Source organism: Kickxella alabastrina (assembly GCF_025024165.1).
Source record: "Kickxella alabastrina strain RSA 675 chromosome Unknown BX661scaffold_23, whole genome shotgun sequence".
Lineage (NCBI taxonomy): Eukaryota > Fungi > Kickxellomycota > Kickxellomycetes > Kickxellales > Kickxellaceae > Kickxella > Kickxella alabastrina.
This window is the reverse complement of record NW_026251494.1, coordinates 239,388-258,001: the sequence shown is the minus strand read 5'-3', so window position 1 is coordinate 258,001 and position 18,614 is coordinate 239,388. Positions and strand designations below refer to the sequence as shown.

General features: G+C 49.8%; 5 protein-coding genes across 5 annotated transcripts; 4 read left to right on the top strand and 1 right to left on the bottom strand.

Moving 5' to 3' along the window:
• Positions 1-510: 510 nt before the first annotated feature.
• On the bottom strand, positions 511-2,588 carry BX661DRAFT_186943 (uncharacterized protein; the record flags this gene model as incomplete). Its single annotated transcript, XM_051537120.1, is given in 6 exon segments — positions 511-542; positions 692-927; positions 972-1,843; positions 1,855-1,975; positions 2,049-2,319; positions 2,337-2,588. 6 exon segments carry the CDS (start codon positions 2,518-2,520, stop codon positions 511-513), a joined length of 1,716 nt encoding a protein of 571 aa, XP_051389597.1. The 5' UTR covers positions 2,521-2,588.
• A 475-nt stretch (positions 2,589-3,063) lies between these two features.
• On the top strand, positions 3,064-4,676 carry BX661DRAFT_186942 (tryptophan synthase beta subunit-like PLP-dependent enzyme). Its single transcript, XM_051537119.1, is given in 5 exon segments — positions 3,064-3,292; positions 3,316-3,647; positions 3,662-3,795; positions 3,867-3,983; positions 4,028-4,676. The coding sequence occupies 5 exon segments, from the start codon at positions 3,131-3,133 to the stop codon at positions 4,600-4,602; spliced, it is 1,320 nt and encodes a 439-aa protein (XP_051389596.1). The 5' UTR covers positions 3,064-3,130; the 3' UTR covers positions 4,603-4,676.
• An 8,156-nt stretch (positions 4,677-12,832) lies between these two features.
• On the top strand, positions 12,833-13,210 carry BX661DRAFT_186937 (uncharacterized protein; the record flags this gene model as incomplete). Its single annotated transcript, XM_051537118.1, has 2 exons — positions 12,833-12,935; positions 13,155-13,210. Coding segments are annotated over 2 exons (159 nt in total), but the record flags the coding sequence as incomplete, so codon positions are not given.
• A 2,662-nt stretch (positions 13,211-15,872) lies between these two features.
• On the top strand, positions 15,873-16,815 carry BX661DRAFT_57632 (nucleotide exchange factor Fes1-domain-containing protein). The gene has a single exon (XM_051539282.1). The coding sequence runs from the start codon at positions 15,992-15,994 to the stop codon at positions 16,631-16,633; it is 642 nt and encodes a 213-aa protein (XP_051389594.1). The 5' UTR covers positions 15,873-15,991; the 3' UTR covers positions 16,634-16,815.
• A 298-nt stretch (positions 16,816-17,113) lies between these two features.
• BX661DRAFT_145626 (DNA polymerase delta small subunit-like protein) lies at positions 17,114-18,460 on the top strand (the record flags this gene model as incomplete). The annotated part of the gene is made up of 1 exon (XM_051533128.1): positions 17,114-18,460. The coding sequence occupies one exon, from the start codon at positions 17,114-17,116 to the stop codon at positions 18,458-18,460; it is 1,347 nt and encodes a 448-aa protein (XP_051389593.1).
• Between the last annotated feature and the right edge of the window lie 154 nt (positions 18,461-18,614).

The following is an 18,614-nucleotide window of genomic DNA, read 5'->3' as shown; positions in this document are numbered from 1 at the left end:
CAAATTATAAACGAACCTCATGTTTGAAAATTCAAAATCGCTATGTATACATTACAAAAAAGTAACGTTGAATAAGAAATAAATTCTAAAGCAAAAAAATAATAATGTGCTTTCATTCATTTTGGAGACTTTTATATTAACAAAATTGTGCCAGAATGCAGTTGACACGGAGGAGCACATACTACCTTCAACATTGGCAAATCCACTCACTGTAAACAATGCAATTGCTATGGTTTTCAATTTTTATTTTGTACCACAGTGGGCTATGTAGAATATATCAATTGGGAGACATTGCGCAGCCTAGAAAAAACAAAACAATCTGACAAGTTTAATTATTTTCTAAAACAATTTGCAGAACAAATTAGCTGCCCACACATTGCCATCACTCCATTTGTCCCAACAATAATGCTCGATGTTTTTATTGCTCGTTTAACTATTTTGATAATGCGACCAAATGCCGACTTAAATATTTTCAAATATTGTTTCTTGCTCAAAGTTGCACAATGTACATTACATTTGTCTATGGACTGGCATTGCTCTTGCTGCGCGAAAAGTTGCATGCAAACACTTTGATCTTTATAATAAATTGCATGTTTCACTGACATGATTTGGACGTGCATGTAGATGAAAAAATGATATTACTTTTCAGCTTATATTACAGAAAAAATAAGCCAAAATATAAACCAGTTACTTTTCATGTGTGATTCCTTGATAGAATTGGCCGGTGTTTCTTGCCGCGTGTGCGATCCAGACCCCAGTTCATACGCAGAGCCCGATCCATTGGTCACGTTAACTGAGCCTCTACAGTGCAGCTTGTTTTGTGTATTGTGTACCGAAGTGCAGTGGTCCTGGTCCCTCATTTCAATGTCCTGAAAGGCTCCCTCATCCGCAATGTCGTTGTTGTCACCGCTACGAATACGAAGAAGTCTACGCAGCCAAGGTGGCAAAATCCAATGGCGCCCTCATCTGACATGAACGCCGTCCATATCTCCCTATCGCGGCGATTGGGCGGCACAATGCGATCCCTGGAAACCTTGGCAACAGCCCATACAAACCCGTTAATGGCAATGTACGTGCCGATACCTGCAATCAGCCCATATCCAATCGAGTACGCAAAGGGGATCAGAATGATTGTGAGGAAGGCCGGCACAGAATCACCGACGTACTTCCAATTGATGTTGACCACGTTTTGGATCATCATCGAGCCAACAAGAATCAGCGCCGGGCCCGTCGCCCAGGGCGGGAACGAGGCAAATATGGGCGCAAAGAACAGCGCAATGAAAAAGCAGAAGCCTGTCATCACGCTGGCAATTCCCGTCTTGGCGCCCTCGGCAATACCAGCGCCAGACTCGACAAACGAGCTGACAGGAGGAAGTCCGAACACCGAGCTTAGAACAATGCACACTGAGTCGACCAAAAATGCAACACCAGATCCCTCAAAGTCCTGCGTGCGCTCATCCATGTACCCACCAAACTTAGCCATCGAGAATAGCGTGCCCGTGCAGTCCAGGATATCGACATAGAGGAACGTAATAAGAGCGATCCAAAACTGGCCGCTGTTGACGTCGAATTTGAAATTGGCCGTGATCATTTTGATTGGGTGGAATGTGACGACCTTTTTGAAATAGTCAAAGGCCTCGTTACCCTTCTGCGTATAGGGGAAGTATGTGATCGCGGTGCCACGCGGCCATGAGATGATAGACACGATGACAATTCCGATGAGCATGGCGCCCTTGACCTTGTAGACAGTCAAGATGCAGATAATAACCAGCCCCATGATGCCAACCCATGTCGGTCCGCCCTGCATATGGTGGCTCAGGCACACGTTGTCTTCAGTGCGGTACTCGGGCGGACACCTCCGAGCTCGACCAAAGTTGAAGCGCTTGACGTGATAAGACCAATTCCCGCCGACGACTGTAAGCCGATGAACGCCAGGTAGATGCCAATTCCGGTTCCGTAGCTGTCTTGAGACTTGCTGGAATCATGCGCGCAAACCACTGGCGAATACCCAAAATGGACAAAACAAAGAAGATAATCCCTCAATGCACACGGCGGCCAATGCATTCTCGTACGAAATGTTACCCGATCCATGGAACCCAACAACAGTATACGAAAAGTAAGCAATGAGACCCATTCCGGGCGCCAGCGCAATGGGCAAGTTGGCCAGGCCGCCCATCAGGACGCAAGAGATACAAGACAGCGCACACGTTGCCGTGATCAGATCCATTTTTAGCAACTGTAGGCAGGTGTTGTATGCTGTGTCGCCTTCACACTTGGCGCCATACACGGTACGATCGCAGTCACAGGGGCCGCCCGAGTCTGTGACAATCAGGCACACACGGAAATGATGTACGATAGGGTGGAAAACGTGGCAAGTCCACCGCGCAGTTCAATAGAGAACTTTGATCCAGCGCGCTCCTTCTTGGCGCCCGATCCTTCCAAGCAGAACCAACGGCCTACAGGGCTTTCTGCCACCCTTCGATCAATACGATCTATGAGCGAGCCCAGTCTAATCGTCATGGTGAAGTTAAAAATAATTATAGAATTGATTGATAGAATAGAATAATATTCCAGAGGAATAACATCTTGAGAGAAATTATTTTCTCCTGGAGTTTTGTTATTGCTAGACTGGGAGTACCACCACATTACCATTATTTTGGTATTTCATGATTTTTCATAATTTTTTAGGTTTGTATTGCTATTATTGACTGCCGCTTGCAACACACGGAATTTTCAGCGAAAATTTTTATTTGACTTCATGTTTGCGTACCTTTCATTGGGCATTGCAAACTATTTACAAATAAGGATATTTAACTGATACCCAAACTGGCATAGCGCGCTAAAGCACATTCACTGTAACACTGGTGTCAATCCAACTATCAGTAAAAATCAGAATATAAACTAATTGGTTAATCGCACGAATTAGTTGTAACATTCCCACGATCAAAAACATAATGATGATGATCAAGAAAATCAGACGATGACCCGTGGGATCAGGGCCAGTGGTCAGATATTTGGGGATGTAAAAATGAAGAGAAAACAAACTGTTTTTTTTTTCTTTGTCTGCCTTTCAATTTTCAACTACTTTCAATTTTATTTTTTTGCACACTTTAACAGCTAAACGCAGAGAATGTCCAGAGCACTTCAGGGAATAGTAGATATCGTCGATACAATTGGCAACACGCCAATGGCCAGGCTGTCCAGCGTCGAGGGTCTTGGAGCAGCAGTATGCTCGGCCGAGCTGGTCGGAAAGCTCGAGTACATGAACCCCGGCGGCTCAATTAAGGACCGCGTGGCTAAACACATAATAAACAGCTCGACACACAGGGGACACCCAAGGATGCCCTACTGGTGGTTGCCAGTCCGGGCAACCTGGCAATCAGTTTGGCGATGCTGCAGCGTCGGCTCCTTTGCCTTGTCCCCGAGCGCACATCCAGCGACCGCATCCGGTTGCTCAAGGCGGCAGGTATTACCGACATTGTGCGCACGCTGGACGGGGCGCTGCCGGGCTCTCCCGAGCACCCAGTGCAGATTGGGCGGCGAATCGTCGAGCAGCGGGGTCACGGTGCAGTGTACATTGACGAGGAGCAGGGCCAATGGGATTTGGCGTCGTGCTATGAGGAATTAGCGGCCGAGATGGTTGCGCAGTGCGGTGGGAAAGTGACGCGCTAGTGCTGGGCGTTGACACGGGAAACGCCGCCACGCATCTGGCGCGCGCGCTGCGCGAGACCACACCGGGTGTGCAGATAGTTGGTGTAGAGCCAGCCAACTCAGCCATTGGAGAGCAAGCCATCAGTAACCCGCTGGCACGCCGCTGGCTGTGCGAGGACATTGGCCGCCCCTACGCTCCGCCTGCCTGGAGGCAGGGGCCATTGATATGTGGATGCAGGTGAGTGACGCTGTGGCGTACTCCATGGCACGCAGGCTTATTACTGGTGGCATCCACGCTGGGCCCGCTGCCGGTGCATCAGTGGCTGCAGCACGTACATACGCGGCGGCAGCGGACTCCAGAAGAGCAGTCGGATAGTTGTGCTCCTTGGAGACACAGCGCGCAACTACAGCGACACGCTGCTTTCTGACGAGTGGATGCTGACGCACGATTTGTTGGACGCGCGCATGCTTGGTGATTTGCAGCGCAGGCAGCTTGGTCAGTACCGCGGCGCATCGATCGAGGATCTACAGCTGCCTGCTGCCGTCACTGTGCGTGCAGAGGACTCGATTGGCGCCGCGGTGGCGCTGATGAGTGAGAACGACTTTTCGCAGGTCCCTGTTACTGGCGCACACCGCCGCCTTGTCGGGTATCTGACGCTGTCTGCTGCACAGACACTGATTGACAGCGGAGTGGCGTCGCCCAGCTCGCCAGTCAGCCGCTTTATGCTAAGGTTTGCTGGCAGCGACAGTGCTGAGAAAAGGGGCAGTAACGTTCGTCACCGTCGGTACTGGCTGATCACGCCTGAGACGCCGCTTAGCGAGCTGGCGCGCTTTTTTGAGACCCATAGCGTTGCCTTTGTTACTGACGCGTCACGGAAGTTTTGTCTGGGCATTGCAACCAAGCAGGACCTGATGAGTTTTCTGAGCCGGCGCAACACATTCCAGTTTTAAAATATTCATATATACTAGCATCACATGTAATATAACTGATAATTGGTAATATTCCAACCAAAAATAAATAGCTGCAAAATGTATTAAAATGATGTATTTATATTTATAGGCAATTCAGCTTTTGTTTGTAAAAACAACTGCCAGTCAAAAAAAAAATGAAAAAAAATAAAAATAGAAATGAGAGCAAAAAATATTACTAGAAGGGATGCGCTTCGACAAGCGTGTCAACAGGGTACCACGCACTGTCAACCGTCTTGCGGCGGAACAGCTGGTGCTTTGTGTGCACGACGCTGTTACCGATGGCCATCCCAACATCCATGCGCTCCAAGCAGCCCACCAAGCAGCATCATAATTCTTGCTCACAATCTGGTCCAGTCCCTCGGCGGCCAGCTCTTGGTGCTGCGCGTACTCCTCGCGCTTGTCCAAAGAGATGAGCTTGAACTCAATGATTACGCCAAACTGGTTGGCCTGGTTGTTTGAGCTGTACAGCCGCATTGCGTAGTCGCAGCGGCCAATACCAGTGTGGTTCTCGCGGATAGGCACAACATGCGAAATGCTGACAGACTTTGCTTTGGGTGGGTCAGCACGCCAAAGCGCGACACGGCCATCAATGTGTTGGCCACATGGTTGGCGTAGTCCTTCTCGCTGTACTTGTTGTGGTTGCTCAGCACACCATGCGACGACGTGGCCAGCATGCACAACAGTCGGTCTGTCCGCGCCATAGCTGCTGGAGCAGCGCACCACGCGTATAGTTTGTGCTGTTGTCAGCCATCTCTGTGCCCATGACTGCGCGCGCAAACAGCTGCAGCCACACTTGGTACACTTTGTGGTTGGGAATGCACACAGACGTGGACTCGCGTCGTGTCAGGTAGCCCGCGTACAGGCATAGTGTCAGCAGTCCGGCTCGGAGAACTGGTCGCTGTCGTAGTTGATCAGGTTGAGCCGCGTGGCAACCAGGGTACGGGCTCGTAGGTGCCCTCAAAGTGCTGCGGGTCGAGTGTCTTGCAGTGCTCGTAGTCGCATAACAGCCTCTTGGCTAGGCTGACAAACTGCGCACGGTGCTTGTCGATCTGCGCCTCTATCAGCCCCGTTGTGCCTGTAGTCACCCAGAATGCGCGCGCCGCCGACTGTGTGATGGCCTGCATCTGGAAGCCCGAGGTTGGCGGCTCTGCTTGGCTGAGGATGCTGCACAATGTCTCGATAAATGAGCTGACCGACCATGGATTGTACTTGCAGCGGAAACGGCCGATGTAATAGCCGTTGTACCACTCCTTGATGGTCGCTAGAATAAAGCTCTTGTATGTGCCAATTGCCGGATGTGTCTTGGCGCTCTGGTCTAGCATTAGCTCGACCTCGTTGGTGTTGAACCAGAACGAGTCCGTCAGCGCGTCCAGACCGTTACCTGAGTGCGGATGGGTGGCTGCAAGGATGCTGCTTTGGATGTCACTCTCCTCGCTGGGATCATGCGGATCTCCTTGATGTTGTTGGCGCCCGACCCCAGCTCGGTCAGCGGGACCTCAAAAACGCCGAAAAGTAATCCCTTCAGCAGATTGTCGTTGTCCTATATAAATATATAATAAAATCACCAATGTGTCGTTTAGTTTAAATGTTTGGATGTTTTTTTGCACATGCAGTGTTTTGTTCTAAGCGAGCTTGCTTCTTTTTTGAGAATGAACTTACCTTGAACATCGTCTGGAACAACAGCTTTATGATCCCTTGCGCGGCCTTTTTGGTTTTGATGTCCCATTCGGCCAAATGTATTGAAATGAACGGAATGTCATACTCGTCGATCAGCAGAATGTAGCGGCCGTAGTGAGTTGAGACAAACTCTGAAAGAGCTTTAAACATGACTTGTGCCAAATTGTCATATTTAATCGCAATATCAGTAGACTCATAGAGGATTTCATCGTACTTTTGCAATACCCGCTTAGGCTATCCATCTCAATATCATCATCTCACCAGAATGCGACCAGATGCCCGACATGCTTTCAGCCACTGTTTAGCTACTCGAGCAATGCATCCCACAGGTTCATGATATAGCTTCCCAATGTCTCACCCTTGCACTCGCTGAGTGAGATGTTAAGCACTGGTACTTCATAAAGTGCGCGCTATAAAACCAGGATCCATTGACTTGAGCAGGGTGTTGTCAAACAGCCACTCGCGCTTCTTGCGGCACTTGTCTGCCAGGCTCATCTGCGCCAGCTGTTTTGCACTCAAGTATGCTTACAAAAACATTGTCAGAAATCTCCTTAAGCTTGTCCGCCTCGGGCAGCATGCTGAAGTACAGCAGTATTTGCGTCAGATTGTACGTTTTGCCCGACCTGCGCGGCAAGCAAATGCGTCCAACTTTCTCGATGGAATCCCAGAACCCTTTGCACACGAGCGACTTGTCAACTTTGCACAACCCGCGGCTCTCGGCGTCTGTGAAGTTAACATCCGCCACGACTTTTGATCCCGACACCCTAGTTGGCGAGCCGCTAGGGCGCAGGACTCGCGACAGCTTGTCGGGCGTACGCACCGAAAGCGCAGCAGCAAACGGAAAGCTGAGTTCTTCTGCTGGATTTTGGTCTGAACACGCGCCTTGGCCCTGTCTTTAGTCTTGGAGCGCGTGTTTCTGGATATTGGGCTGTACTCGTTCTCGTTGTTAACCTGTGCACGGGTGCTGCTATTCCTGGGCAACTTTGCTTTGGGCGACACGCCAGCAGACAAAAGATAATCGACAGCCTTGCGTCTACAATGTGTGAGTAGATAAAATATGCTGTTAAATGTTAGTACAAAGTGCTTGGATGAATAAAAGATACATTTTTAATATTTCAAGCAATTGAAATTTTGAAGCTTACTTTTTAGTCGGCGTTCGTGCATGTCGCCGTATTTGAATTGATAGCCAAACGGCTCCTGGCCGTGGTGTTGGTGTTGATTCTGGTGTTGGCGGTTATCGACCAATGGCAGTGGGTCGAGTGGGAACGACATGGTCAGCGTGTTTTCCATGTCGCCGTTACTGCTGCGGCTGGATTTCCCGTTAGGCTCAGGCGACGGTGTCGCTATGCTCGAATAGCTCCTGCTGCTTGCCGATGAGAATGAGCGGCATTCCACTCCATGCTCAGCCGCTGGTTGGATGGAGTCTCTGCGTGCATGGCAATGGTTCTGTTGCGTTGAGCTGAAATATTGATAAGGTATAATATAATTATAGTGCTAAAATTTTCTAAACTTAATCAAAAGAAGAAACGAGAAACAGAAGACGTTGGAAAAAAACACATTTGAACTTTGCTTCAGTTGTATATTTTTGTATGTTTAGTTTTCGAACTGACAAGGTCAGTTTAAACAAATTGATTGTTTCATTTCATTTTTGTTTGTTTGCTTGTTTGCAAATGATGTTGATATTTTGATGTGTAAATATAACATATATATTTGTATTTGTATAGATCGATGGTTATCAGCAATCATAATAAAATTTTGCTCATATAGCCAAAGCAAACAAAAAGACATAAATCTATGACTTGTGATACTAGTCGAGTGCAGTTGTGTGCATTCCAAGTTTGATATGTGAATGAATAATTAAATTTGATTTGTGCAATAATCAATCCCGATAGAAATAAATGTGAGGAAATGAAAATGACAAAAAATAATGCGGGCAAAATGTTTCAAAGCCCTCATACATATTTGAAAATATTGCAGCAAGGATACGGAATAAAAAATGTTAATTTTAATGAAAACCCTGCTAATTATAGATTTTGTACAATGCACAAGGAAGTAACACATAAATACCCGGCATTATTTAAAATTATTTACATATATTGCATTTTATGTATCAGATAGTTCAGTTTGTTATTTTATGTTGTCAAAAAATAAATAGAACCATTATTTGTGAACTTGCAAATACATTAAATTATCAAATTAGATTTAAATTGCATAAAAAAGAACACTCGTTACTTGGATTCGGGATTGGCCTTTACCCATTCCTTCATAGCCGTCCACACTTCATCCTTGACCGTGTCATCCTCAATAGTTGCTGGTGTAGGAATAGGGCAAACTTTGGGCACATCCTCAGGCGTTGCCGACTGCATCAGGCTGCTAAGCATAGACCTTGTCATCTTGCGCAGCACCTTTCCACTGCGGGTCTTGGGCAAGCGGTCGACATAAATGATGTTTTGCTTGTACAGTGAGGTAAAAGGACCAACGCGATCACGGATAGCAGCAACCAAATCCGCACTAATCTGGTCCTCCGTATGGTACTTACGATGGCGCTTGCACACGGCCAAAACAACGGGCACACTGCCCTTAATAGCATGCGGACGAGCAATAACACAGGCCTCGGCAATCTCATTGTGCTCAACGACGACCTCCTCGATAGCGCTGGTGGAGATACGGTGGGCGGCGACGTTAATGATATCGTCGGCCCTCGACAAGATGTGCACGTACCCATCGGCGTCAATCATACCCATGTCGCCTGTATCGTAGTACCCGGGGAATTTCTTAAAGTAGGTCTTGAAGAAGCGCTCATCATCGTTCCACAGAGTGTTCATGATGCCGGGGGCAGGGGCAGCTTGACGACGATGTTGCCGATTTCGCCTGTCGTAGACTCTTCGGGGTTCGCTTCAATCTCCATGTCCTCATCAAACTCATCTTTGATGCGCAGGACGCGCAAATCAACGCCTTGCACGGGCATGCCGGCGCTGCCGTACTTAATTGGCGGTAGCTCCGAGCCGTCCTCAGAAAGCCCAACCTCCATGCCAGCCAATGGAGACCCAGTCTCGGTCTGCCACCAGTTATCTGAGATAACGTTGGACACCGGCGACGCAATATGGTGCAGCTCATTGCCAGTGTCGTCCACACCCGTGATATGGCGTACCAGCCAGCGGTGGATTTCCGGGGGACACCGCTCGCCGGCCAAGAACACAGCCTTGACATGCGACAGGTCGTACATCTTGCGGTACTTGCCGTGTGGGTCCTCGCGGCGCAAGATCATCAGCGCCGTGGGCGCGGTGAAAAACGTGTTAACCTTGTGCTCAGCCATCACGCGGTAGTACGCGCTGGGATCGGGCGTGCTCACGGGCTTGCCCTCGTACAGCACGGTGGTGGATCCGTTCAGCAGCGGACCATAGCAGATGTACGAGTGGCCGAGGATCCATCCGAGATCACTCGCGGACCAAAACACCGCGCCGGGCTTGCACGCATACATCCTCTCCATGGTGTACTGCAGAACAACCGCGTGGCCACCACTCGGGCGCACGACACCCTTGGGTGTGCCTGTAGTGCCGCTGGTGTACAAAATATACAGCGGGTCGTTGGACTCAACTGGGGTGAATCCGCGGAAGACATCCGCCTCGGCGATCCCCTCGACGGCAGTGTCCCAGCTCTCCTCGCCGGCATTCAGCTGGCAAACAAGCTGCGGCCGCTGGAGCACGACAGTCTTGCGCGGCTTATGTTTACACATTTCCAGGGCGTCGTCAAGCAGGGGCTTGTACGCGACAACCTTGTTGGCGGCCTCAATGCCACAGGAGCTGGCAATGACAACCTTGGGGTGACAATCCTCGATGCGCTTGGCCAGCTCCGCCGGCGCAAACCCACCAAATACCACCGAATGCACAGCACCCAGTCTCGCACACGCCAGCATCGTGACAATGGCCTCCGGGACCATCCCCATGTAAACAAGCACACGGTCACCCTTCTCCACGCCGTTCGCGCGCAGCATAGTTGCCGTGCGCTGCACCTTATCCAAAAGTTCGCTGTACGAAAACTTCTTCACACTGTTGGTCACTGGCGAATCGTAGATGATGGCTGTTTGGGTGCCGCGTCCGTTCGCGACGTGTCTGTCGAGGGCGTTGAAGCTAACGTTGAGCTGGCCGCCGGGGAACCAGTTAACCTCGTGCGGCTTGGATGCATCGGGGATTTCCAGCGCGCGTCTAGGTGGCTCGACCCAGTCGATGGCCTGCTGTGCCTCCATCCAGAACCCCTCGGGGTCGTTCAGCGACCGTTGGCGGTTCTGCTCTTGCTTGTAGACTCGGCGCCCGGAGCTCGCCTGGGAGGAAAGCACAGAATGAGAAAAGGGCCTTGTCCTGAGGATCGAGGCTCTTTGGGAGAGCAGGCGAGAGGAAGAGGGGTGCACCGTAGTGGCTGATCCGAGTGTCTCTTTGGCGGCAGGCCCGCTGCGGGAAGGTGCAAGTGTCTTTGCGATGTTCTTGTAGATTTAGTGGCGGCAATAATAGAGTTCTTGGCCGAGACTGCCCATGGCTGGTGCAGCGACGGTGTTTGTGCAATAAATCTCTTCATAATGAAAATGAGTGATCTTGCGAGTACAGTTATAAACTAAAAATATATATAGATAATAAAAAAGTGCAAAGTTGAAACTGACGAATGATGGAAAAAATAGTAAAGACAAGAGGCTGTTATTTTTTAGGGGGGGAGAGGGAAGTAAAACTGGGTTTTTATTATCTACTCTTATCGCGCATTGTGTCGTTTCAGAGAGGGTTTTTTGACAATGCCACTTTTTTCACATGAATTTAATAGTGTGCGCTTTTCCATATTTTTTCGTGGCTTGCTTGTCCCGGCTCTTCATTATTTTTTTGGATTTCTCTAAAAAAAATTGATAAGGAGCGCGGGAACCAAAGTCATTTTTTAAGAATATATTGAGAGAAAAAAGACCACATGAGCACATGAACAGTTTGAATGGCATTTTATTATACTTATTTTGTTATCTTGTCGATCTTTAATGCCGCACGGAGCAGCAGGATCATCAACAACTACAGCGCAATTAACTACAGTGAATTTTCAAAAAAAAAAAACAAGTCACATCTTGTAGGTACATTTTAGATTAATCTCCAATACTTGATTAAAATGCTTTTAACCAAATGAAATTACCTGTATCTGGTATTTTTTATTGTAGTGAGAGAAAGGTTATCAGGAGCCATGGGAATATATTCTCAAGAAAAAACAAATGGTTGAAATTTCCCAGTTAAGGTTTTCAAATTGAAAAATATTGCTATCACATGGGCCTCTTAAATTCAAACCCGAGCACTGAGAAAGGAGGGCAGATTCGGTGATCCAATAATTACCGTATCACCAGCACTGCTCTACAAAATAACAAAGATACTTTTGGTTTATTTTATTTGCGTCAATTAATCATTTATATATGGGATTGGAATGGGATAATAATATATATTGCAAAGCTCATTTAAAAATATAAAAGCCAAGTAGAAAAAAGTAAAAGTAAAAGACTTGTGTGAAAAAAGGTTAAAAATATGCAAAAAAGGGAGGTGCTTTAACCACGCTGAATCCGCACAACAAGCACTTCCTTCTCAAACTCCACATGGGCGTCTTGAACTTGCAGTTCCCAGGCAACTTGAACATCTTGCAGAATGGTGTCGGCTCCTTCCTCGTGCAATCACAGCTATGGGGCACCTGCTCCGGCCACATCCCACAGTGGGTGTGGAAAACGCCCTCTCCATGAATAACCAAGACATCGTTCAAGATATCCACCAAGATCTTATCCTTCGCCACCGAAGGCAAGTAGACGTGCAGCTGCCAGACCTTCTCCGCAGTATAGTCCTTCATAGTCGGGTACCACTCGCTCTCAATAATCTTGTAGGACTCGATTACTTTGAAGCAAGGGTAGATGCGAAAACATTTCGGCGCTGGAGGAGGAGGGAGGGGGGGTGCGGGCACGCAGCAGTGGCAGTGGACCGGTACGCAGCACGGGCCCTTGCAGACTCCTTACAGACCTCCTTGCATTTCTCCTCAACCTTGACGACTACCTTGGCCTCCTCCTTGCAGCATTTCTCCTCGACCTTGACGACTACTTTGGTCTCCTCTTTTTTGCCTCTGTTTTGCACTCGAGTTTGACTTTGGTCAGCTTGGGGCCGGGGAAGGCTGGGTGGTTGTGGTCCCATTTGTGGAAGATGTCCTCGCCGATGGGGTGGAAGAACATATCCGCGGCTTTGTGCAGGCATCCTCAGCGTGCTTCAGGTCCTTGTCGAACCGGCCAAACATTGACATGATTGAGAAAAATGAATAAGGTATTGAAAAAAGGGTTAAAAAATAACGTTAATATGCGAAAGAAAGAAGGAAATAGGAAATAAATAAATAAACAAAAGGCTATAAGAGAATTGCTGTGGAAAAGAAAGAAAAGATAAAACAAAACAAAACAGAAGAGAAAGAGAAGAAAGTGAGAGAATGAGAAACGTGGATAAAATAGTGCGCAAGAAAACAACAAAAAAAACCAATTTGTTCAGCCTTTTTTCAGATTCCTTTCTCTCTCTGGTTCATTCGTAATATTGCCTTCTTCATTTTTTGTGCGCTATTCGTACTGCATTACTTTTTACATTTGGCAGAAAAAAGTAGTATAGTCGCAATACTTTTTTTTTTTTCATTCCGCGATTTAAAATTTTTTTGGTTGAGCGGACAGAGAAAATAAAAATACCCGAATGATTTTGTCTCTTGCCTGTCAGTTTTTTTTGTTGTACATCTCACACGCTATTCCACTGCAAATTTAATTGGGGAAAAAGTAAAAAAAATAAAGATAGAGTGTAAACGACAAAAAACGCACACTATTTCAGCCAGGGGCGCAAAAAGAAAAAAGAAAAAACAAATGACGATCTACGTCCTAAAATAAACACAAAAACAAATGCACGCAGCAGAAAAACAGTATAGTGCACGCCTTACCATTGATATCACCCCTGTTTCTTTTTTTTCTTCTCCCCATATTGGTATTGTTGTGCATGTTTTGTCACTACTACCAAATCTCCTCCAATTCTTAATCCACATACAATTCCAAATAAAGCTAAAAAACAATTCAAGATAAAAATGATCAAATGTTAATATGGAAGCAAAAAAGTCTAAATTAAAATATCATAGGGCGGAAGAGGAAGAGGGTGGTGGTGGTGGTGGCGGTAGTGGTTGCGATATTTGTGCCTGGCGCTCAAACTCCTCCTGCAGCTTGCGAGCATACTCCTCGTCGCCCGACGTGTCCGGCAAAGCCAAGCTACCAGAGGTTCCCGAAGCACTAGCACCGGTCCAGCTCTAGCTCTTTGTGTTTCGCCGGCTCTACATCCAGCGGCGTATCCTCTGTTGGCATAGCTCCAGCCACCGGTATGACCGATTCCTCCTTCTCGTCATCATCATTGCCAGAGTCGCTGGAGTCGTCCGCCCAATGGCCTTCCACTTTTCCATTTCCTCAACAACATCCTCCTGCAGCACCTCCCCCAACAGCGCCTTCCCCTTCCCCGCGACACCCACAACCTTATCAAAAGCATCCGCAGCACCAACAATAACTGGACTATCCAACAGCAAATCTTCGGAGTCCTCCCGGCCCTTTATTCTCCTTGCAGTCACATCCAAAGGCTCATTATCCGTCGATATATCCAGCAGCTGCTCAATAGTCCGCGGCACCATACCGACATTCGACTCAAAGACAATATCCACAACGTCACGGTCAATATTCGGAAACATATCGCGGACCACAGCCAATGCTGCCTTCCACTCCTCTCCGCCCACAGCAAAGCGACCATCGGAGTCAACCAAGTCGTCCACGGTTTCTTCTTGCGCCGGTGGTCGGGAAGCTGTGGTTGAATGGCGAATACCAGGTGGTGTGCTGCTCAGATTGCCGATGCTGTTTCTGCGGCTGCTGCTGTTAGTTTCGGACTGGACTGGCGAGGAGAATTCGGAGATTAGGCGGCCGACAAAATTGTTGGTTTTTTCCAGCGTCGATTTGGCCAAGTTGCTGCTGCGATCGATCAGCCACTGTGCGCGTTCCCCGGGCATGTCCTGCTGCGGCTGCGACATCAGCTGCGACAGCGTCTGTGGCGGCGACAAAGAGCTCTTCTTCTGCTGTTGCCCAAGTTGCTGCTGACCCAGTTGCTGCTGACCCAATTGCTGTTTAGCGATTGTCCGCTCCTTCGTGCGTTTCTCCAGCTCCATCTCCCAAATGGTCATCTCAATATGCTTATCAAACTCCTCCTGCGTAATTGACAAGCACGAAGCATCCATCGACTCAATGAATGCCACAGCACCCTGCAGGTTCGTCACATAGTAACCGGCCTCCGACTGCATGCGCTCCGGCGACCTAAACCTAGAAATATACTGGATATTCGAAACCAGCTTGGGCGGACACGCGGTAACCACGACGTAGATTAAAAGTGGCAAAAACCTATCCGCGCCCACATCACCGGCAGCTTCGGGCCCGCGACTCCCGTTGGCCAGGTTCTTCAGTACCCGTAGATCACCGTGCAGCAGTTCAGGATGCAGATGACTTTGTCCCTGGGGGCCTTGAAGTTATTCATCTTGAGCAGCTCCGCGCGCGCAAATACCAAAAAGGCCTCTGCCTGTGGGGCAGCAGCCAGCTCGTCCAGATCCAAATGCCCCAAGGTGATCCACCGGAACAACCCCATTTTCTCCCTCACCACATGGTCCTTCTCCGCATCATCTGCGGCCTCTGGCGAAAAACACAAGTGATAAAGCCGATTCATCACCAGCTTTTCCATCCCCTCACGGGCGTTCTCAAACTGCCGCTCATCCATCATTTGCCATACCGGGTTGTCGCGCATCCGATCTCCGATAAAATCAAGAAAATCATGCACAAACCGGACTTGCTCGTTGAGCGTCATTGGTCGACGTGCGAACTCTGTCAGGAAGGACTTGACTGTGCGAGCTAGGGGTTTGGCCGCAGGGTGCCGCAGCTGCTGCAGAAAGTCGTTGTAGTTGAATCCATCGCTTTCAGGCTCAAACTTTGTCTGCATGTCTGTGGCCGGCTGCTGATTCTGATTCTGATTCTGATTCTGAGGCTGCTGTTGTTGAGTCTGCTGGACTGTTGGGTTAGGTGTGGGGCTGAGGCACTGGCGCTGGTGGTGGCTTTGAGAGGGTCGAATTGGTTGATGATGTCCTGGATGACGTCGTGCAGCTTGGAAGAAGACGATGTGAGGTGCGCCGCAAGATTGTCGGTGGCTGCGACGGCGGTTGAGCCATGGCAACGGCTGCTGGTGTGCTGGTACTATTGTTGCTATTATCGTTGTTGCTGCTGTGGGAACCAGCTGGCTGCTCGCAGCAGCAGCAGCAGCAGCAACAGCAACAACAACGGCAGCAGCTGCTGCCGGCTCTGTGGTGCTGGTTGCCGGCGAATCGGCCGGCGGATTGCTCATTGTAGAGAAAGAAATGAATGAAAATAAAGGGGATTAATGAAAAGGAAAATTAAATAAAAAGGAAAAGGAAAACAAAATAACTAAAAGAACGTCATAGATTAATATTCTATTGTATTCTTTTTTCCTTCCCCACTCAGTCTATTTTTTTATAAAAAGAAAACGAAATATCAGTTTTTTTACTTCTCTCCCTTCTCTCCTATTTATTTTCCCACTCATACTTTTAACAACAAAAAGGTTTTTTTATTCATCGCATATCATCCATGGAGTCACTACTAAAATGGGCTATTCTCAACTCAGCAACGGCCAACGAAGACGCCCCCACGCGTGATCCATCGCAACCCGCCCCCAAGCAGCAAAAACTCGACCCCGAGATCATCGATATGATCCTAGGCAAACCAGCCTCAGTCCAAATGACCGAATGCCTCGATGCCACTGAGCACACCTCCACGCCCCTCCCCGCACGCATAATCGCCCTAGACGATCTCGAAATGCTCGTGGAAAACATCGACAACGCCGGAAACCTTGGCCCGCTACAACTCTGGCCACGCCTCATTAAACTCTACAATGATCCGGAGGCCGAAATCCGCTCCCACGCACTCTGGGTCAGCGGCACCGCGGTGCAGCATAACCCGAGTGCCCAGAAGGTGTTTCCAGGATTGGCAGCAGCGTTGGAGCTTTTGCGCGCGGATTCTGATATGGGTGTTCGCGCGAAGGCGCTTTATTGCGTGTCGTCGTTTGTAAGGGCAAATGTCGCTGGGCTGACAAAGTTTGTGGCGCTGAATGGGCTGGAGGCGGTTTTGGGCGCAGTGCAGGTGGGCGATGTGGCGCTGGCGCAGAAGGGATTCTTTTTGCTGCGTGCGTTGATTGATGAGGCGATGGATGAGGAGACGCCGAGGAGCTGAGGCCTGGACAAATGCTCGTCGACGCGGTGCTGGAGCTGGGCGCAGTGGAGGTTGCTGCCAGGCAATCGCACAGTGGGATCCCTGGCGGTGTTGAGCCAGGCGCTCGGGTTTGTGCGCGCATTGGCGGAGGCTACGTTGGCGGCAAGGGAGGCGGTTGCTGGGAACGCGGAGCTGAGAAGCGCCCTGGAGGAGGCAAGGAAGAGGGACTCGGCTGGAGATGAGGAGAGAGAGGAGATTGATGCTATTTTGGGGCTGATCCGGTGATCTCGCAGGCCCCCTTTTTGATTTAGCTTTGGCCTGGAATTGAAAAAAAACACCAAAAATACATAAAGGACTGAACTGAGCTGAGCTGCGCTGCGCGTTATGAACAAGAAAAAACCACGTAGAACGCGTTTCATCTTCCTCATTCTCTTTATCTGTTTCTTATTTTTTGTTTACACTTATTGTATCTTTCAAACCCCCTTTTTCTCACAATTCATTATGGAAAGCCCACGGCCACACTTTGCGCGCGCGCACGTCGACTCCACCGACAAGTTCAGCTCGGCGTTCCTCACAGGGCGGCGCACATACGCGCAGCAATTCGACCAGCTCTACTACAAACGACTGCAGCATCTTAAGCCCCACATACTTGCCCATGCTCACCAAAAATGGGGCAGCCAAGCGCAGCTCACAGCCAGCGTCCTCAACGTCGACAGCTCCCTCGGCACAACATACATCATTGGCACAGTCTTCATAGACTCACCGCGCAAACCCAGTACTCTGCAACAGGTCGAGTCCGAGCACCGCGTGTCCGATCCGGTGGTCACCCAGGGATACCGCGGCGCAGACGAGGCTGTGTTTCTCGAGGACGAGTCCGGGCGCATCCGGCTAATGGGCGAGCAAATTTCAAAAACGCTTCTGATTTCTGGTGTCGTAGCGGCGGTTCTGGGCGTTGAGACGGCCGCGGGTGACTTTGAGGTTGCTGACGTGTGCTTCGCCGGCATGCCGCCGCAGCTGGGCCCGCTTCGGATCATGGAAGACCCCGGAGCCGACAGCGACGCGGATCCACTGCTGATGCTGGTATCTGGGCTGGGTGCAACACTGGCGCGGCCCATTACCCTGCAGATGCAGCTCCTGGGCGAGCTCCTCAGCGGCACGCTCGGGGCGACTCGGACACAGCAGCTGGCTGCGCGTATCGCACACGTGGTGGTGGCCGGCAACACAATGGATTTGCCCACGGCACCGCTGGGCCACGCTGAGGACGCGCGCACTAATGATCGCTCGGGCGCGGCGCGGCTGGCGGCGCAGGTCGATGACTTTTTGGCGGACATTGCCGGCTGCGTGCCGCTGACAGTGATGCCGGGCGCTAGGGATCCGGCGGACGCGTCGCTGCCGCAGCAGCCGATGCCCCGCGGGATGTTCGCCCAGTGCGCGCGCACTTCGGCGTTCCGCTCGCTGTCTAACCCAGCATCAATGCAGATCGGCGGCCTGCAGATGCTGGGATCCAGCGGCCAGAACGTTGATGATCTGATGCGGTATGCAGCTGGGGATGGGGCGGTGACGCCGTGTGCGCTAGCTGCGCTTTCGCTGACTTGGCGCCATATTGCGCCGTCGGCGCCGGATACCCTGTGGTGCTTCCCGTTCATCACACACGACCCTTTTGTGCTGGACACAGCGCCACACGTGTACTTTGTCGCCAACCAGGGCGCCTTTGAATCCACGTGGGCCTTGGGCACCGAAGGCCAGCGCACCCTGGTGATGGCTATCCCTTCGTTTGCGCAGACCGGCCAAGTGGTCCTGCTGAACATGCGCACACTCAGCTGCTCGGTTCTCCACATTGAATTATAGAAGTGATACAGCCGCATCCCCTGATCAGACGGATGCGGATTAACGGATTGCGAGCGGTTAGCGGCGAGTTCGACCGGGGACAGTGTTTTCGACGCGAGGCATCGACAAGCCCCTAGCAGTGGGTGGTTCTTTCTTGAATTTCTTGAATATATTT